Source organism: Jaculus jaculus, chromosome 12 (genome assembly GCF_020740685.1).
Source record: "Jaculus jaculus isolate mJacJac1 chromosome 12, mJacJac1.mat.Y.cur, whole genome shotgun sequence".
Taxonomy (NCBI): domain Eukaryota; kingdom Metazoa; phylum Chordata; class Mammalia; order Rodentia; family Dipodidae; genus Jaculus; species Jaculus jaculus.
Window position 1 is genome coordinate 24,640,140 of NC_059113.1, and position 20,359 is coordinate 24,660,498.

General features: G+C 40.6%; 1 protein-coding gene across 4 annotated transcripts in view; it reads left to right on the forward strand.

Moving 5' to 3' along the window:
- Positions 1-20,359, forward strand: part of Ddhd2 (DDHD domain containing 2) — a 57,443-nt gene that overhangs the window by 13,785 nt on the left and 23,299 nt on the right. For all 4 annotated transcript variants that reach the window (XM_045131422.1, XM_045131421.1, XM_045131423.1 and 1 more), the window contains exons 5-10: positions 1,081-1,201; positions 4,441-4,530; positions 6,272-6,407; positions 16,826-17,034; positions 17,304-17,371; positions 18,778-18,900. In XM_045131422.1, the coding sequence (XP_044987357.1) occupies positions 1,081-1,201; positions 4,441-4,530; positions 6,272-6,407; positions 16,826-17,034; positions 17,304-17,371; positions 18,778-18,900 (747 nt within the window). The remainder of the gene's footprint in view (positions 1-1,080; positions 1,202-4,440; positions 4,531-6,271; positions 6,408-16,825; positions 17,035-17,303; positions 17,372-18,777; positions 18,901-20,359) is intronic.

Genomic DNA, 20,359 nt, shown 5'->3' on the forward strand with positions numbered 1-20,359 from the left:
TTTTTAAATAACATATTTTCTTCATTTATTTGAGAGAGAAAGAGGCAGAGAGAGGTAGGAAGAGGGAGAGAATGGATGCGCCAGGGCCTCCAGCCACTAAATGAATTCCAGACACATGTGCCCCCTTGTGCATCTGGCTTATGTGGGTCCTTGAGAATTGAACCTGGGTCCTTTGGCTGTACAGTCAAACGCCTTAACTGCTAAGTCATCTCTCCAGCCCCACACCCGGCTTTTAAAAAACTTTTTTTTTTTTTTTTTTTTTTGAGGAAGGGTTTCACTCTAACCCAAGCTGACCTGGAATTTACCATGTAGTCTTACCATGTAGTCTCAGGGTGGCCTTGAACGCACAGTGATTCTCTTACCTCAGCCTCCCACGTGCTGGGATTAACAATTTTCACATGTACATACTGTATTTTTAAAATTTTTATTTATTTATTTATTTATGAGAAAGAGGCAGAGAGAGAGAGAGAGAGAGAGAGAGTGTGTGTGTGTGTGTGTGTGTGTGAGAGAGAGAGAGAGAGAGAGAGAGAGAGAGAGAGAGAGAGAGAGAGAGAGAGAATGGGCATGCCAGGGCCTCCAGCCACTGCAGATGAACTCTAGATGCATTTACCCCCTTGTGTATTTGGCTTATGTGGGTCCTGGAGAGTTGAACCAGGATCCTTTGGTTTTGCAGGCAAATGCCTTAACCACTAAGCCATCTCTCCAGGCCCATCTTGTATTTTTATTATAATTCAATTCCATTACCTTCTTTTGTTCCCCTTTCCTTGTTCTTCTACCACCAAGTCCCTTCTTTTCAGTTATTCCCTCTTCTGTTTTGATGGCTTTTTTTTTTTTTGCCTCCAGTCATTCATGATAAAATGTTGATGGTCCCAATACTGCTCAGGTCTGTGCAGGTAATGACAGCAGCTCAGCTCTGAGGTGATAACTGCATCAGCCACTTTATGTCCAGAAGACAGCATTCCAAAGCACTGTCCTCCATCCTCTGGTTCTTACTTCTTTCTGCTCCCTCTTCTGAAATGTTCCCTGAGTTAGAGGCCTTGATAGAGATGTCCCACTTAGCTCTGATCTTTTCTATTTAAGCTAATGGTGCATTATCAGCCAATTGCAACATCCGATGAGTGGGGTTCAACACCTACTGAGCAAGGTCGACCAAGAACCGTGAAGAGAGGAGTTGAGAATATCTCTGTTGACATTCATTGTGGTAATGTTAATCATTTATATTTACTTGTGTTCTCATCTTACTTGTTTATTCCCTAATTTGTGACCTTTTATTTGCATTTGGAATATCTCAAGGCTTAAAATGATTTTTAATATCATGGGCTCATTCTGAATTAGCATAACTTAAGTTTTATTGTTTTTGACAATATTTTCTATTATTCTGAGATGGTCTCACTGTGTAGCCAGATAGGCCTAGTGCTTGTCATTCTCCCCCTCCACCTCCCATTGTTGAGATTACAAGTGTTTGTCACCATACCTGGATTCTAAAATTTTCACAGATACTAATTTTAAGAAGCTTGATTTCCTCTGCTTAACTAGAAGTTTGTTACTAGTAATTCTTGTCCTTGAAGATTTTCAACTCAAGAAAACTACTTTTCAGAAGGCACTTGATGCCAGTTGTGGTGACACATGCTAGTAGGAAATTGCTGCAGAAGGGGAGGCAGCAGGATCAAGAGTTTGAGGTCAGTCTGGGCTACACATTAAAATAAAAGAAAGAAGAAGGCGGCATTTGATAATTACCCATTGCTATCTAGGGCTACTTATGGATACTTTTAAACATTTTTAACTGAATTATGAAATATCTTTATCTTGAAGCAGAGCTGATTTGTCTCCTGGACAAGGTCCCTGATATACTATAATTTAAAAAAATAAGTGTAGGGCCTGGGGAGATGGATCAGCAGTTTAAAGTGCTTGCTTACAAAGCCTGCCAGCCCTGTTTCAATTCCCTAGTACGCACGTGAACCCAGATACACAGAGTGGTGCATGTATCTATAATTTGTGGTGGCAAGAGGCCCTGACGTGCCATTTTTCTCTCTTTCCCTCAAATAAAAAAAAATTTTAAAGATGACTTTAGGACTGAGGAGGTAGCTTAGTGGGTAAAGAGCTTGTCAAACAAGTATAAGGACTTGAGTTCAGATCCCAGCACTCACATAAATACTGAGTGTGTGTTGGGGTCAGGTTTGCATTGCTGGTAGAAATCACCCAACCAAGAGCATTTTGTGGGAAAAAAGAGGTTTATTTTGGCTTATAGGTCGAGAGGGAAGCTCCATGATGGCAGGGGAAAATGATGGCATGAGCAGAGGGTGGACATCACCCCCTGGTCAACATAAGGTGGACAATAGCAACAGGAGAGGGTGCCAAACACTGGCAAGGGGAAACTGGCTATAATACCCATAAGCCTGCCCCCAGCAATACACACTGCCTCCAGGGAGGCATTAATTCCCAAATCTCCGTCAGCTAGAAAGCTAGCATCAAAACACCTGGTGTGCAAATGTGCACCTGTGTTGCCAGCACGGGGGGGGGGGGGGGCGCGGGGGGGGGACAGATAAGAAGATCCCTATGACTTGCTGGCTAGCTCTAGTATCACTGAGAAATCCTGTCTCATAAAAATACCATAAAATTGCTGGGTGTGGTGGCACATGCCTTTAATCCCAGCCTTTAGGAGGCAGAGGTAGAAGGATCCTCTTGATTTTATAGTGAATTCCAGGTCAGCCTGAGCTAGAGCAAGACCCCACCTTGAAAAACAGAAACAAACAAATAAACAAATAAATAAAACAAAAGAGAAGGCACTCATTATTGACTTCTAACTCCCACTTGTATGCACACCCACACATGCAAATACTCTGAGGAATGTAACCATGCATGCACAAGCATGCGTACCATAAACACATAAACACACACACAAAAGGATGAATTTAAAGCTGGCCACATACTTGTCATCTCAGCATTCTGGAGGCATAAGGATCTCAAATTTGAGGCCAGCCTGGGTTATTTAATGAGTTGCGGGCCAGCATTCACTGAATAGAAAGACCCTGAATTAAAACAAGGTAACAAAAAGATGAGTTTAAAATTTAAGTCTTTAAAAACAGCAAATATTATTTGAATAACTGGTTAAGTAGAATCATCACACCTTTAATCCCAGCAGTTGGGAGACAAAAGTAGGAGGATTGCCGAGAGTTTGAGGCCATCCTGAGACTGTTACATAGTTAATTCCAGGTCAGCCTGGGCCACAGTGAGATTCTACTTCAAAAAACAAAAGAAAAAAAATTGACTTTGTAGCTGCATGTGGTGGTGCATGCCTGTTATCCCAGCACTTGAAAGGTGGAGGCAGGAGGAACAGGTATTCAGGGCCAACTTCCTTGGCCACATAGTAAGTTTGAGATCAGCCTGGCTTATATGTGAGACCCTGACTCAAGAAAACAAAACAACTTGGGAGACAGAGGTAGGAGGATTGCTGTGAGTTTGAAGCCAGCCTGAGACTATGTAGTGAATTCCAGGTCAGCCTGAGCTAGCGAGAGACCTTATCTTGAAAACCCAACAACAACAATAGAAAAGGGCTAGAGAGATAGCTCAGTGGCTAAAGACACTTGTTTGCAAGCTTGCTGATCTGAGTTTAACCCTTCTCAGCACCCACATAAAGCTGGACATAGAGTGGTGCGTATGCAGTGGGAGGTGGAGCTAGGGAAATCTAGAAGCTCACAAGCAGCAGCGATAAAACAAGGAGGGAGACCCTGTCTTAACAAGTAAGTGGAGCCGGGCTTGGTGGCGCATACCTTTAATCACAGCACTGGGGTAGGGAGCGGGGAAGCAGAGGTAGGAGGATTGCCGTGAGTTTGAGGTCACCCTGTGACTACATAGTGAATTTCAGGTCAGCCTGAGGTAAAGCTAGACTCTACCTTGGAAAACAAAACAAAACAAAAAAAAGTGGAAACACCCTGAGGTTATTCTATGACTTCTAAAAGTGTGCCATAGCACACATATGCCCATATACATATATCATACACACATATAATTTTTTAACATTGAATTTGTTAAAAGTGTATGGGAGGTTTACTATTTTTTCCAGTTTTCTGTAAACTTTCAGTTATTTCAAAGTAGTTTTAAAACTTGAAAGTTGGCTGGGGTGTAGGTAGAATATTTGTCCAATAGTCACATGGTCCTGAGTTCAAACCCTCAGATGGCATAAACCAGGCATGGCAGCACCTGCCAGTAATCTCAGCACTAGGGAAGTAGGAATAGGAGGATCAGAAGTTCAAGGTCATCCTTGGCTACATATTGAATTTGAGACTACCCTGGGATATATGAAACCTTGTGTCAAAAAAAGTGTTGGTAATATACATTTACTAAGAAAATGAATATATAGCTTGTTTAGAGTGAGTTTTGATATTTAGAGAACATGAATAACTAAATGGAAATGTTTTTTCTTTTTAATTTTACTCATAGGGGAACCTTTACAGATAGACCACTTGGTTTTTGTAGTCCACGGGATTGGACCAGCTTGTGATCTTCGCTTTCGAAGCATTGTGCAGTGTGGTAGGTTTGAAGAGCATGCAAAATGAGGTCATTTCAGGAGAATTAAGCCACTGCTCCTATGAGCTGAGATAATGCATTGTCCTTAGTGTTGTTTCAGGTACATAAGAAGATTTGTAGAGCTAAAGACAGGTGACAAGGGAGTAAAGCTTTCTGGCTTAGATGTGACATGCTTATAAATTCCTGAGACTTAATACAGAGTCTGTATACTCTTAACTAGTAATATTTCAGAAGTGAATAAGCCCTTAATCCCTATAATACTGTTTTGTGGTATAATAGGATTATTTCTAGCCATTCTAAATTTAAAGATAACCATAGAGTTTAAGTGAATAATAGTTGTTTCAGTCTTTTGTAATTCATACCACAATAAGCCTCTTGTTACATAATTATAAGATTGAAATAATGAGATAAATTGATTTTGAGAAACAGAATCCTCTAAAACTCAGTAGTATTTTGTGTCCTGCATAAGGAGTTTAATCTGCTGGCTAATGTTGATAACCATAAATGAGAATTGTATTCTACTAGGTAAAGATCAGTATGATATGAGTTTTAAAATATTTTTATTTTATTTATTTATTAGAGAGAGAGAGAGAAAATGGGCACGCCAGGGCCTCTAGCCACTGCAAACAAACACCAGAGGCATGTGCCCCCTTGTGCATCTGGCTAACGTGGGTCCTGGGGAATCGAACCTATGTCCTTCGGCTTTACAGGCAAACTCCTTAACCTCTAAGCCATCCCTCCAGCCCTGATATGAATTTTAAATAGTAGTATATATATATTTCAAATCTAAAGTATTAGGTCATGATTACTTTAAAAAAATCAGAAAGTTAGGATTGGAATTTGGCTACAGAGTGATTGATGTAGTCATGATTTATGAGATTAAATCTCATAGTACAGTAGTACCCACTGCACTAAGGAGGCACCTTCATATGATTTAAAAAATAGAAAACAGCCGGGTGTGGTGGTGCATGACTTTAATCCCAGCACTAGGGAGGCAGAGGTAGGAGAATCATTGTGAGTTTGAGGCCACCCTGAAACTACATAGTTAATTCTAGGTCAGCCTGGACCAGAGTGAGACCCTACCTTGAAAAACCCAAAACAAAAATTAAAAAAAAAATTAAAAAAACAGCTGGGCATGGTGGCATACGTCTTTAATCCTAGCACTGGGGAGGCAGAGGTAGGATTATCTCTATGAGTTCAAGGCTACCCTGAGACTACATAGTGAATTCCAGGTCACCCTGGGCTAGAGTGAGACCCTACCTTGAAAAACCAAAAATAAATAAATAAAAATTAAATAGAAATAAAATAACAGAAATTGAAACAGTTCACAGGCAACACCTTAACCACTAAGCCATCTCTCCAGCTCCTGTATTGTTTTTAAAAATTTTTTTCTTTACTTGCAAGGAGAGGGGAGAAAGAGAGAATGGGTGTGCCAGGGCCTCTTGCCACTGCAAACAAACTCCAGACACATGTGCGCTTTTGTGCATTTGGTCCTGTGTGGGTACTAGGGAATTGAACCCACACTATCAGGCTTTGCAAGCAAGTGCAACTGCTGAGCCATCTCTTCAGCCCCTCTTGTGTATTCTTAATTTTTCTTGAATACCAACATTTTTGACTCATCAGTTTGTGTTCTAAGCATATGTAGTTAGGTAGTGTGTTACTGCATGCATGATTTATTTGTTGCATCCTGATTCTGTGAATTAATTGCTTCATGGTTGATGCATAGGTTAATTTTCTTTCCTAGTTAACGATTTCCGCAGTGTTTCTTTGAGCTTGCTACAGACACATTTTAAGAAAGCCCAAGAAAATCAGCAGATTGGAAGAGTAGAATTTCTTCCAGTCAACTGGCACAGCCCTTTGCATTCTACTGGTGTGGACGTGTGAGTAGTACCTTTATAACTGTGATTGTAATGTTTTTTACCACCTTGTGGGTTACGTGGATTCTGGGGAATCGAACCGAGGTCATTTGGCCTTGCAGGCAAAGACCTTAACCACTAAGCCATCTCTCCAATCCTGTGTTATTCAATTGTCAGTATGTTTAAAGGATAGTCCTCTACAGCTGATTATGTATTTAAAATTTCTTAGAGATAACATTATTAAATGCTGTTCAGTCCTTTGTGTAAATTATTTTTAGTTAAAAGTAAAGTATGTCTTCTTCAGTTTGTTTTACTGGCTGTCTAGTATAATTTTGTTTGCTTGTTGAGACAGGGTCTCACTACATAGGCCAGCCAGACTAGGAACTCATTTAACTCAGACTGGCCTTGATCCTGAGATTCTCTTGCCTTGGCCTTCCTATTGCTGGAATAATAGGTGTGTACTACTGCTTTTTCCTCACCCCTTTTCTTTTTTTCCAGTGCTAGGGATTGAACCTAGGCCCTTGAACATACAAGTGTTGTACCACTGAGCTACACCCAGCCTTCACCTTTATTTATTACTTTTTAGCATTAAGGCCTAACAATGCTTTCTTCCTATAGTGCACTGTATCAGTATTTCCAACTAAAGATGTCAAAAGCCAACCATATCTCAAGATGTACAAAGTATTTTGTTGCTCCTTTTATAACTGTGTTTAACATTTGTCCAAAAAATTTTTGGGGGGATAGACAAGACATCTCAAGTTAAATTATTAGCAGTTATAATTTGTGCAGTAGAATTTAGATTAGGAACTTTCATCATGGCTTTCCTTCTTTCAGGCAGAACTTCTGTTTGTCTTTGTCATCTGATATTCTCAACTTTTTCTGTTCTTGAAAATTCTGCAATGGGCTGTGGAAATTGCTTAGTAGTTAAGGTGTTTGCCTGTGAAGCCTAAGGACCATGGTTCAATTCCCCAGGACCCATGTAAGCCAGATGCACAAGGGGACACATGCATCTGGAATTCGTTTGCAGTGGCTAGAGGCCCTAGTGTGCCCATTCTCTCTTTTTCTCTATCTGCCTCTCCCCCCCAAATAAATAAATAAAATATTTTTAAAAATAATAAAAAATAAACATTTTTTAAAAAAATTCTGCATTGAGGGCTGGAGAAATGGCTTAGTGGTTAAAGTGTTTGCCTGTGAAGCCAAAAGACCCAGGTTTAATTCCCTAGGACCCATGTAAGCCAGATGCACAAGGTGGCGCATGCATCTGGAGTTCATTTACAGCGGCTGAAGGCCCTGGTGTGCCCATTCTCTCTCTCTGGTGCCCATTCTCTCTTTCTGTTTCTAAAATATAAAATAATAAACTAAACTGAAATATAAAATAAAATATGAAATAAAATAGAAAAATTTCTGCATTGAAGCTGGCATGGTGACACATGTCTGTAATCCAGTACTGCAAGACCGAGGCAGGAAAATCAAGAGTTTGGGTTCAGACTGAGTGACTTAGTGAGACCCTGACTCAAAAAAAGGGAGAGGGAGAGGGAGAGAAGAAAAGGAAGAGGAAGAGGAAGAAGAGGAAGGAAAAGGATGGGAAGAAAGGAAAAAAGGATTTGCATTCTTTATCTTTCAGGAAGCAGTAATCTGTGGACTAGAGATGTAACACAGTTGGTGGAGTGCTTGTCTAGTACTGCATAAATTAGGGTAGTAGCCAAGTGTGGTGGCGCATACCTTTAGTCTCAGCACTTTGGAAGCTTAGGTAGGTGCACCATGAGTTCCAAGCCAGCCTTGGCTACAAAGCGAGTTCCAGGTTAGCCTAGGTTAGAATGAAAACCTGCCTCATAAAAACAAACAAAACAAAAAAACAGGCATAGTCCTCCACATCTGTAATTCTAGCACTTAAGAGGTAGAAGCAGGAGGATCAGTAGTTCAAGGTCATCCTCAGCTAAATAGTCTCAAAAACAAAACAACCCAAAAATCCTTGATGCTAGTGGGCTAGGAATATGGAACCCTGGTGGAGCACTTACCTAGTATGGGCACGGCCCTGGGGATTGGTCCTCAACACTGCTGCAAAGCAGAAAGCAAAACAAAGAGAGGGAGGAGGGAGGAAGGGAAAGAAGGAGGAAGGGAGAAAGGGAGAGAGAGAGAAACCCATTTAATGTTGAAAAAAATTTATTTTATTTTTATTTATTTCACAGAGAAGGGGGGAAAGAGAGAGAGAGAGAGCATGTGTGAATGGATGCGCCAGGACCTCCAGCCACTGCAAATGAACTACAGACACGTGTGCCCGCTGTGTGTCTAGCCAATGTAGGTCCTGGGGAATTGAACCTGGGTCCTTTAGCTTTGTAGACAAACACCTTAACTACTAAGCCATCCCTCTAACCCTTGAAAAATTTTAAAGCCTTTTGTATTTTTTTCCCTCTTTTTTTTTTTGTTTTTGTTTTTGTGGGTGCAGGGTTATCTTGGAAGCCACTGGCCTTGAGCTCAGTCTTTGCTAAGGAAGATCTTGAACTGCTGGTCCTCCTATCTGTACTTCCCACAGGTTATTGTTGTGGAACACCACACCTGGCCTTTTGCATCTTTTACTTGATTAAAACAAACAAACAAAAAAGCCAGCAGGGTGATGCAGGCCTTTAATTACAGCACTTGGGAGGCTGAGGTAGGAGCATCACTGTCAGTTCAAGGCCAGCCTGAGACCACAGTGAATTCTAGGTTAGTGTGGGCTAGAGCAAGGCCCTACCTTGAAAAACCAAAAAACAAATAAACAACAAAATTATGCAGGCTGGAGAGATGGCTAAGTGGTTAATGCACTTGCCTGCAAAACCTAAGGACGTGGGTTCATATCCTTAGATGTGCAAGGTGGCTCATGCATCTAGAGTTCATTTGCAGTGGCTAGAGGCCCTGGTGTGCACATTCTGTTTCTGTCACTTTCTCTATCCCTCAAATAAATAAATAAATACAAAAAAAATAAAACTTCAGAGAATTTTATGCATAAAAGTAGTACTTGGTACTGCATTTTGAATCATACTGATTTATTAAATAAATTGTACATATTTAGTATATGTGGGTTTCTTAAATATTTTTCTTTTAATTAATTAATTAATTTAATAAGAGGGACAGACAGAGAGGCAGATAAAGAGAATGACCATGCCAGGGCCTCTAGCCACTGCAGATAAACTCCAGACACATGCACCAGCTTATGTATTTGGCTTTATGTGAGTACTAGAGAAATCAAGCAACACTTTACCTTGAAAAAAAAACCCACAAATTCTTTGGTATCATATAATCTTACCATTTATTAAAGATGAAAACAATTTGGGCTGGAGAGATGGCTTAGCGGTTAAGCGCTTGCCTGTGAAGCCTAAGGACCCCGGTTCAAGGCTCCATTCCCTAGGACCCACGTTAGCCAGATGCACAAGGGGGCGCACGCATCTGGAATTCGTCTGCAGTGGCTAGAAGCCCTGGCGCACCCATTCTCTCCCTCTCACTCTACCTCTTTCTCTGTCTGTTGCTTTCAAATAAATAAATAAAAATAAACCAAAAAAAAGATGAAACCATTTTCATACTAATGAGATGAATATACAAAAGTGCCATAATGAAACCTATCACTATGCAAATAAATATAGAGATTTCTTCTTTTTTTTGTTTGTTTTTTTGAGGTAGGGTTTCACTCTAGCTCAGGCTGACCTGGAATTCACTCTGTATTCTCAGGGTGAATGAGTTCCAACTCAAACTCATGGCGATCCTCCTACCTCTGCCTTCCGAGTGCTGGGATTAAAGGCGTTCGCCACCATGCCCAGCATTCCTATTCTTCTTTAATTTTTTTTAAAAAAAATTTTGTTTATTTATTTATTTGAGAACGACAGACAGAGAGAGAAAGAGGCAGTGAGCGAGAGAGAGAAAGAATGGGCATGCCAAGGCCTCCAGCCACTGAAAATGAACTCCAGATGCATGCACCCCCTTGTGCATCTGGCTTATGTGGGTCCTGGGAAATTGAGCCTCGAACCGGGGTCCTTAGGCTCCACAGGCAATTGCTTAACTGCTAAGCCATCTTTCCAGCCCCCTATTCTTTTTTTTTAAATTTTGTTTATTTATTTGAGAGTGACAGACAGAGAAAGAGGCAGATAGATACAGAGAGAATGGGCACATCAGGGCCTCCAGCCACTGCAAACGAACTCCGCATGCGCCACCTTGTGCATCTGGCTTACGTGGGTCCTGGGGAATCGAGCCTCAAACCAGAATCCTTAGGCTTCACTGGCAAGTGCCTAACTGCTAAGCCATCTCTCCAGCCCCAGAAATTTATTTTTAAAAGAAAAATTCAGGGACTCGAGAGATGGCTCAGCAGCTAAGATGCTTGCCTGCAAAGCCTAAGGACCCAGGTTTGAGTCTCCAGTATCCATGTAAAGCTAAATGCACAATGTGGTGCATATGTTTGGAGTGCGTTTGCAGTGGCTAGAGGCCCTAGTATGCTCATTCTCTCTCCAATAAATTAAAAAAAAATTTTAATGAGTCAATCTTGGAATAATATTTAATGCTGCAAGCCATAGAACAGCTTTAGTGTTTTTCAGAGTTCATTAATATTTTAATTTTATAATCATTGATCAGTGTTAAGAATGCCACTTTGCATAAATACATAATATAAAATAGCAGAAGGATGTTTAGGGTTATTTCAGAAATTGTTGAAAATTTTGGTCTAATTCCAAGCCAAAATTCATTTTATGATTTTTTAAATGAAATTCAAGTCAGCAATTCGAACAGCAATTTTTATGTATTTTATTTATTTATTTCAGTTTTTTGAGGTAGGATCTTGCTTTAGCCCAGGCTGACCTGAAATTCTCTATGTAGTCTCAGTCTAGCTACAAATGCACAGCAGTCCTCTTACCTCTGCCACCAAGTGCTGGGATTAAAGGTATGCGCCACCATGCCTGTCTTTCAAAGTATAATTTTTATTTATTTGAGAGAAAGAGAAAAAGACAGAGAGAAAGAGAGAATGAATGGGTGGGCCAGGGCCTTTAGCCACTGGAACAAATTCCATATACATGTGCCATCTTGTACATCTGGCTTACGTGGGGAATTGAGCTTCAAACCAGGGTCCTTAGGCTTCACAGGCAAGCATTTAACTGCTGAGCCATCTTTCCAGCTCCCCTTATTTATTTATTTATTTTTAATATTTTATTATTTTTATTTATTTACTTATTTGACAGAGAATAAGGGAAAGAGAGAGATAGAATAGGCATGCTAGAGCCTCCAGCCACTGCAAACAAACTCCAGACACTTGCGCCCCCTTGTGCATGTGGCTAACGTGGGTCCTGGAGAATCAAACCTGGGTCCTTTGGCTTTACAGGCAAATGCCTTAACCACTAAGCCATCCCTCCAGCCCCCCTTATTTATTTTTAAAAGCACTCTTTTTATTTTATTTATTTGTGTGTGTGAGAGAGAGCGTCAACATCAGTTTTAAAATCAAACATAATGCAGCTCAAAAATATACTTACTCAGTATTTATATATTGAGGAATAAAGGTAGTAAAATACTAAGTCTTTGTTTTTTGTAGTTACCATTATGTTAGACAAATACCACATTTTCTTTCATGTGCAAACGGTATGCAGAGAGCTATGACTTAGAACAAAGTATAATGACATATGTATGAAAATGCCATATTGAAATATTATGTTGTATGTTAACTTAATAAAAGAAACAAAACCCATGCTTCTGTAAGAGCAGAAACCCTGTACGGTAAAATAACTGCAGTTCCTAACGTACAGTAGTCTGGAATCTTTGCTGAGGTGTTTCAGGCAGGTGTGGCTTTGCATGGCATGATGGCACGTGCAGCGCAAATGTGCATATTGTGAGTTTAGAATCAGGCTGTCAGAAATAGCTTTGGTTAATTATGTGTTCGAGTGTGAATTAATTCTATTCACTGCACATTTAGAAACCTTGCCAATTTTTTTTGCAACCTCCACATACACTTATGTGACTCCATATGGGGTGTGACCAACAGTTTAAGAACCTGTGATACATATAAATTAAACAAGCTTCAACATATGCCTAGTTCTGCACTGTTTGTATTTCTCTACCCCTGTTCTCTACTCTTCTTCTTTCCACATTATTTTCATTTTATTTTTCTGAGACAGAGTCTTTTGTGTTCCAGGCTGGCCTGGAACTTGCTGTATATTGGGGGATGACTTTGAACTCCTGTTAACCTCTAGAGTACTAGGATTATAGCTGTGTGTGCCATCTTCCTCATATCACTTGTTAATCAATTCTTTCTGACCTGGAATTTACTGTGTAGTCTCAGGGTGGCCTCAGACTCATGGCAGTCCTCCTGCCTCTGCCTCCCAAGTGCTGGGATTAAAGGCATGCGCCACCACACCCAGCTAGACTGCCTCTTTTTATTTTTATTATTTATTTATTTATTTGAGAGAGAGAGAGAATGAGAGAGAGAGAAAGAGAGAATGGGCATGCCAGGGCCTCCAGCCACTGCAAATGAACTCCACATGCATGTGCCCCTTGTGCATATGGCTTACGTGGGTCCTGGGGAGTTGGACCTGGGTCCTTTGGCTTTACAGGCAAATGCCTTTAACCACCAAGCCACCTCTTCAACCCTGCCTCTATTTTTTAATGTGAGTGAGTGAGTGAGAGACAGAGATTTGATGTGTAAGGGCCTCTAGCCACTACAGTTGAACTCCAGACACGTGCACCCCCTTGTGTACATGTGCAACTTTGCTTGCGTCACTGTGCATCTGGCTTATGTGGGACCTGGAGATTGGAACATAAATTCTTAGTCTTCACAGGCAAGCACCTTAACTGCTAAGCCATCTCTCCAGCCCTTGTTTGCTTTGTTTTAAACTATTTATTTATTTCAGATACAGAGGGAAAGGGGGAGAGAGAGAGAATGGGCATGTCAAGGCCTCTAGCCACTACAAATGAACTCCAGATGCATGTGCCACAATGTGCATCTGGCTAATGTGGGATCTGGAGGATTGAACCTGGGTCTTTAGGCTTCACAGGCAAGCACCTTAACCGCTAAGCTATCTCTCCAGCACTTGTTTACTTTTTGAGATAAGGTGTGCTATATATCCTGGCTGGCCTGGTACTCATTGTGTATCCCAGGTTAGCTTTGGACTCACAGCATTTCTCTTGCCTTAGCCTTTGAATCAAATTGTAGACATCCTGCTAGTTCATCAGTAAATGTTTCAGTTTGTATGTCTTAAAGGATTTTAAAAAGTGGCTCTTAACAAGATGGGTGTGGTGGCGCACATCGTTAATCCCAGCACTCGGGGGGCAGAGGTAGGAGGATTTCCATGAGTCTGAGGCTATCCTGAGACAAATTCCAGGTCAGCCTGGGCTAGAACGAGACCCTACCTTGAAAAAACCAAGGGGAAAAAAAAAGACTATAACAAGCTGGATGAAGTGTTGCACACCTTTAATCCTAGCAGTCTAGAGGCAGAGGTAGGAGGATCACTGTGAGTTCGAGGTCAGCCTGAGACTACATAGTGAATTTCATCCAGGTTAGCCTGGGCTAGAGTGGAGTTCAAGGTCAGCCTGAGACTACATACTGAATTCCATCCAGGTCAGCTTGGGCTAGAGTGAGGTTCTACCTTGAAAAAACAAAAAACAAACAACAACAAAAAAGTACTGGGGCAATGGCTCAGTGGATAAGAGCTTGTATCACCAACTTGAGGGCCTGAGACTGGCCAAGTTTGATTCCTCATCACTCAAATAAAAAGCTGTGTATGGCCATGCATGTCTATAAACCCAGTCATCAGGGGCAAAGATCACAGAATTGCTGCTGATAACTGAAAATGGCAGCTTCAGGTTAAGTGAGACACTATCTCAAGGAAATACATGGAGGACAGCATCTCCAACCTCTGCATAAGCATGGGGCCGGCACATTTGCACATGCATAGCACCATACAATACTTATTCTGTGTGCACATGCCTAAAAATAAAACAACCATAACAATTACCAGACCTAAAAAAATCTTAATGCCATCAAATATCTGGTTTGTTGTAGTTATTTTTTTATACCCTCCCTCCCGCCCTACTTTCCCCTGTGAAATTCCATTCTCCATCATATCCCTCCCCATCTCAATCAGTCTCTCTTTATTTTGATGTCATGGTCTTTTCCTCCTTTTATGGTGGTCTTGTGTAGGTCGTGTCAGGCACTGTGAGGTCATGGATACCCAGGCCATTTTGTGTCTGGAGGGAGCATGTTGTAAGGAGTTCTACCCTTCCTTTGGCATTTACATTCTTTCCGCCACCTCTTCCGCAATGGACCTTGGAAGGTGTGATCAAGATGTTGCTTAGTGCTCCAGTCACTTCCTTCCAGCACTATGATACCTTCTGAGTCGTCCCAAGGTCACTGCCATCTGAAAAGAGAAGATTCTCTACCCAAAGTGAGAGTAGCATTAATATAAGGGTATGAATATTAAGAGAAGTGCTTACTGGGCAGTTTGATAAGCATAGTATATACACTTATACAGACATCAGCAGATGTTACGCCTCTAGGGCTCATGACTACCCCTGTTTTAAGTTTTCAGTATCAGGGATGTATTCCCCCCTCCATTGTTGTAGTCATTTTTAAAAGTCCTTTAAGACATACAAACTGAAACATTCACTGACGAGCTAGCAGGATGTCTACAATTTGATTCAAAGGTTGAGGCAAGAGAAATGCTGAGTCCAAGGCTAACCTGGGATACACAGTGAGTAACAGGCCAGCCAGGATATATAGCAAACCTTATCTCAAAAAACAAATATTCAGTATTCAAATTTCCAGTTGTATAGTTAATGCTTTTATATGCATACACAAATGCACACAACATTTAATTTTTTATTTTCAAGGTAGGGTTTTGCTGTAGCCCACACTTAACCTGGAATTTATTATGTGGTCTCAGGGTGGTCTCAAACTCATGGCAATCCTCCTACCTCTGCCTCTCAAGTGCTGGGATTAAATATTTAATTTAAATTTGTATTTATTTATCTCTGTGTGTGTATGGATACACAAATGGACACCAGACACTACACCATATTTTGTGGCTGGCTTGGGAATTGATCCTGGCTAGCAGGCTTTACAAGCAAGTGCCTTTAACCTCTGAGCCATATTACCAGTCCCCAACATATTTTACCTTATTTTTTTGTTTTTTCGAGGTAGGGTTTCACTCTAACCCAGGCTGACCTGGAATTCACTATGTATTGTCAGGGTGGCCTTGAACTCATGGCGATCCTCCTGCCTCTGCCTCTCAAGTGCTGGGATTAAAGGTGTGTGCCTCCACGCCTGGCTTCCCAACATATTTTAACCTGGGTTCCAAGCTGGGCATGTGACATACACGTGTAATTCCACCATTTAGTAGTTTGAATCAGGAGGATTACAAATTCAGGGTTAGCCTGGGCTGTATATTGAGGCTCTTAAAATTCATACATTGCAATTAGATGACCGGTTTTTCACTCTCTTTTTTTTTTTTCTTTTTAAAAAGTTTTTATTTTATTTTTAGATATTTGAGAGAGAAATAGGCAGAGAGAGAATGTGCATGCTAGGGCCTTCAGCCACCGTAAACGAACTCCAGAAGCATGTGCCACCTAGTGCATCTGGCTTACTTGGGTCCTGGGGAATTGAACCTGGGTACTTTGGCTTAGCAGGCAAGTGCCTTAACCACTAAGCCATCTCTCCAGTCCCTTTCATTGTTTTTTTGAGGCAGGATCTCACTCTAGTTCTGGCTGTCCTCAAACTCATGGTGATCTCCCACCTTACCTTCTTGAGTGCAAGGATTAGATATGTGAGTCACTTTGCTCAGCATGACTTGTCTACCTACCCATTTCCATCCATTTTCTTGCAATTTATATATTGAAGAAACTGAGTTGTTATGGAATTTCTTTCTTTCTTTTTCTTTTTTTTTTCTTTCTTTTTTTTTTTTTTTTTTTTTTTTTGGTTTTTCCAGGTAGGGTTTAACTGTAACTCAGGCTGACCTGGAATTCACTATGTAGTCTCTGGCTGGCCTCAAACTCGTGGTGATCTCCTACCTCTGCCTCCTAAGTGCTGGGATTAAAGGCATGCACCACCACCATGCCTGGCTTGGAATTTCTTAAACTCTGAATTTTACTCATCCTTTGTTTAACATATTTCCCTTCTTAAACATTTCTTTATGCTGTTTTTCCTACAGATGTAGAGTCATATCATTAGGTGTCTCATTAGGAACTTAATAAGTTAGAGTAGTAATGAGATGTATTTAGGTTTCTTGCTCAAAATCAACCCCCTCCCTGTCAGAAAGATGGTTCCGCAGTTAAAGGCTTTTGCTTGCAAAACCTGCCAGTGTGGGTAAAGCCAGATACACAAAGTAGAGATCCTGGTGTGCGCACACGTGCATGTGTACACACATACATACTCTCTTTCTCTGTGTGTGTGTGTCCTTGTAAATACAAAACAAATTTAAAATCTCTCTCTCAATTTTTTTCAGAGATCTGCAGAGGATAACCCTACCCAGCATTAACCGCCTTAGGCACTTCACTAATGACACCATCCTGGATGTCTTCTTCTACAATAGCCCCACCTACTGCCAGACTATTGTGGACACAGTAGCTTCTGAAATGAACCGAATATACACACTTTTTCTGCAGAGGAACCCTGATTTCAAAGGGGGTGTATCCATTGCTGGTCATAGTTTAGGTAACAAATAAATTCTCTATAGCCAGAGAGGACTGTCACACTTCAAGGACACTTATTTTTGAAGCACGGTGTCTTTCATCAGTATCAGATTCAGAGAACTCTTAAGCCATCTGTGATGAAGACTTAAAAGGGGTTTGAAGGGGGTGGTAAATTGGGAAGATTCTCTGTGTTGATATGCTTACATGTATAATTGGCTTATGACTTTTTGTATAAGAGACAGCTAATTTAGTGCTAATGCTTGGAAATTGTCCCTTCTATTTTATTTATAGGTTCGCTTATATTGTTTGATATCCTAACAAATCAGAAAGATTCTTTTGGGGATAATGAGAATGAAAAGGTAATTTAGAAGGTTAGATAGGTTCTCTTATAGTATACTACCATAAAAATTTTTAGATTTTTGATGTTTTGTTTTGCTGAGTTTAGTCTCATGCCATTTAAATTTACATTTATTTTAACAGACTGGTAGTTATCTCTTGTCATTCTTGGATGATAGAAATAAGATAGCAGTTTGTTTCTACAAGTAATTGCTATATTCTAAAATAAACAAGTGTCTTTTTTTTTAATACATATACATGACTGGTGTATTGATAGAATTGAGTGCATGTAAGGAAATGAAGAGTGAATTAGATGGCTTATAGAAATTATGTTTGAAAGCAGAGAGGGAACTTGATGTTTAAATGTATCTTTTAGCAAAAAAAAAAAAAAAGAAGTCCTATGAACATGTATCATCAATACTATTGATTTAGTATTTAGCACACACTGTGTTTTGTGAATGTCCTATTTTTCCTGTTGTACCATGAGCATTTCTAGGGCTTTGTCTTAGGCTGTTTTATTTCCTAAGCTATGTTTCCATAACAAGAGCTCAAAAATACTTGCTAATGATGATGAGAAATACTTTGACATTCACTCATTTCATGTGTATGCATGTATGTATGTATGTATGTATGTATGTTGGGGGTGCATGTGTACAGTATATATGGAGGCCAGAAGACAATCTTAAATGTTGTTCCTTAGGCACTGTCACCTTTTTTTTTTTTGTTTTTCGAGGTAGGGTCTCACTCCAGCCCAGGCTGACCTGGAATTCAGTATGGAGTCTCAGGGTGGCCTCAAACTCATGGCAATCCTCCTACCTTTGCCTCCCGAGTGCTGGGATTAAAGGCATGTGCCACCACGCCCGGCCTGTCCACCTTTTTTGAAACAGGGTCTTACTGGCCTTGAACTCAACAAGTAGGCTAGACTGGTTGGCCAGTGATCCCCAGAGATGTGTTTATCTCTACCTGTCTGCCTGTCTCCCCAACTCTAGGATTATAAACACATGTCATTTTTCAGTGTGGACTCAGATCAAACTCAGGTCCTTACGCTTGCAAGGCATGCACTTCACCAACTGAGCTATATCCCTACCCTCCAATTTTTAACTAAAGTTGCAAAAAATTCAGTGTTCTATTTATCTTTTGAATAAGTTAAAATTTATTTAAAGCTAGGCACAGTGGCCCATGCCTATAATCTCAGCATTTAGGAGATGGAGGCAGGAGGATCAGGAGTTCAAGACTATCTCCTGCTACATAGTAAGTTGGAGACCATTCTGGGCTACAGAAGACCCTGTCTCCAAACAAAACAATAATTATTTAAAGTTAAGATACATTATTGTAGATGTTCTACATAAAATATTTTAATTTAAAAATAGGATTAATAAAGAAAACTAAAAGAAATTTGAGTATATGAACTTTATGTTTTAATTTTTAGGGTGCACATAATATTGTTATGGACCAAGGAGATATGCCAACATTAGAAGAAGATTTGAAAAAACTACAACTTTCTGAATTCTTCAATATCTTTGAGAAGGAGAAAGTAGATAAAGAAGCTCTGGTAAAAATAATCTAAAAATTTCATGCCAAACCATTTTCAAAATTTTATTTATCTTCATTATGCTTACCAAGATCCTGCCTGCCCTTTAGAAGCTTTATATTCATAAATTCCCTATTATTAATAATGTTCTTTAGCAAGGTTTATTTGCCTTTTATTATATAACCTTTGCTTTGTGAGAGTTCAGAGTTGTGATTGATGATAATATTTCAAGGGCTGGAGAGATGGCTTAGCAGTTTAAGTGCTTGCCTGTGGGGCCTAAGGACCCCAGTTCGAGGCTTGATTCCCCAGGACCCACGTTAGCCAGATGCACAAGGGGTCACATGCATCTGGAGTTTGTTTGCAGTGGCTGGAGGCCCTGGCATACGCATTCTCTCTCTCTATTTGCCTCTCTGTCACTCTCAAATAAAAAAAAAAAATTTAAACTAATATTGCAACAAAGCAAAAACTGAAGTTTCCACAGCTTAGAGAAAACATGAGCCAAGAAAAGCTCTTGCCTGGCATGGTGGTGTATGCCTTTCATCTCAGCACTTGGGAGGCAGAGGTAGGAGGATCATCATAAGTTCAAGGGCAGCCTGGGACTACAGAGTGAGTTCTAGGTCAGCCTGGGCTATGAAATGAGTGTTAACCATTCTCTTATTTTCTGTTATGCTTTCTTTGTTGACAATTTCATAAATGGATATGCTATATTTTGAGCATACATAACCCCCAACTTGACAATGACTCTCCACCCCCTAGCAACCAATAACTATGCTCAGTGCCTTAGAGAGGGTTGGGACCTCATGAGCTCTTACCCTATTCCTGTTGGTGGGCCCAGGCTTGTGTGGGTCTTGTGTGAGTAACCACTGCTGCTGTGAGTGTGTGAGTGCAATGGCCATGTCCATAAGACAGAGTTTCATAGCCTTCCTTGCATTCCACCCCTTCTACAATGTTCCCTGAGCCTTAGAGGGAATGTTATAGATGTCTCTCTCTTTTTTTTGTTGTTGTTGTTTTTTGAGGTAAGGTCTCACTCTGGCCCAGGCTGATCTGGAATTAACTGTGTAGTCTTCAGGGTGGCCTTGAACTCATGGCAATCCTCCTACCTCTGCCTCCTGAGTGCTGGGATTAAAGGTGTGCACCACCATGCCCAGCTGTAGATGTCTCTTATAGGGATAAGCACTTGTCACTTTCTTTTGGCCCTTTGATCAGTTATTAGTCTCTGCATTAACCTCCACCAAGTTCAGGAGTGAGGAAAGACCTTTTCTGACCAAAGCTGAGCACAGCCCTAATAATGTAAGGACTGCAAATAGGGTTTCTGATGGACCCTGGGTGGATGGTGGGCTTCCAGTGTCTGTACTTAATGTGGGAAGTGTGGGTGGGGAACTTGGGTGAGTCTGTTATACTTTTAAGAGTTATCCTGTTCTTGAGCTAGGGAGATGGCTTAGCAGTTTAGGCACTTGCCTGTGAAGCTTAAAGACCCAGG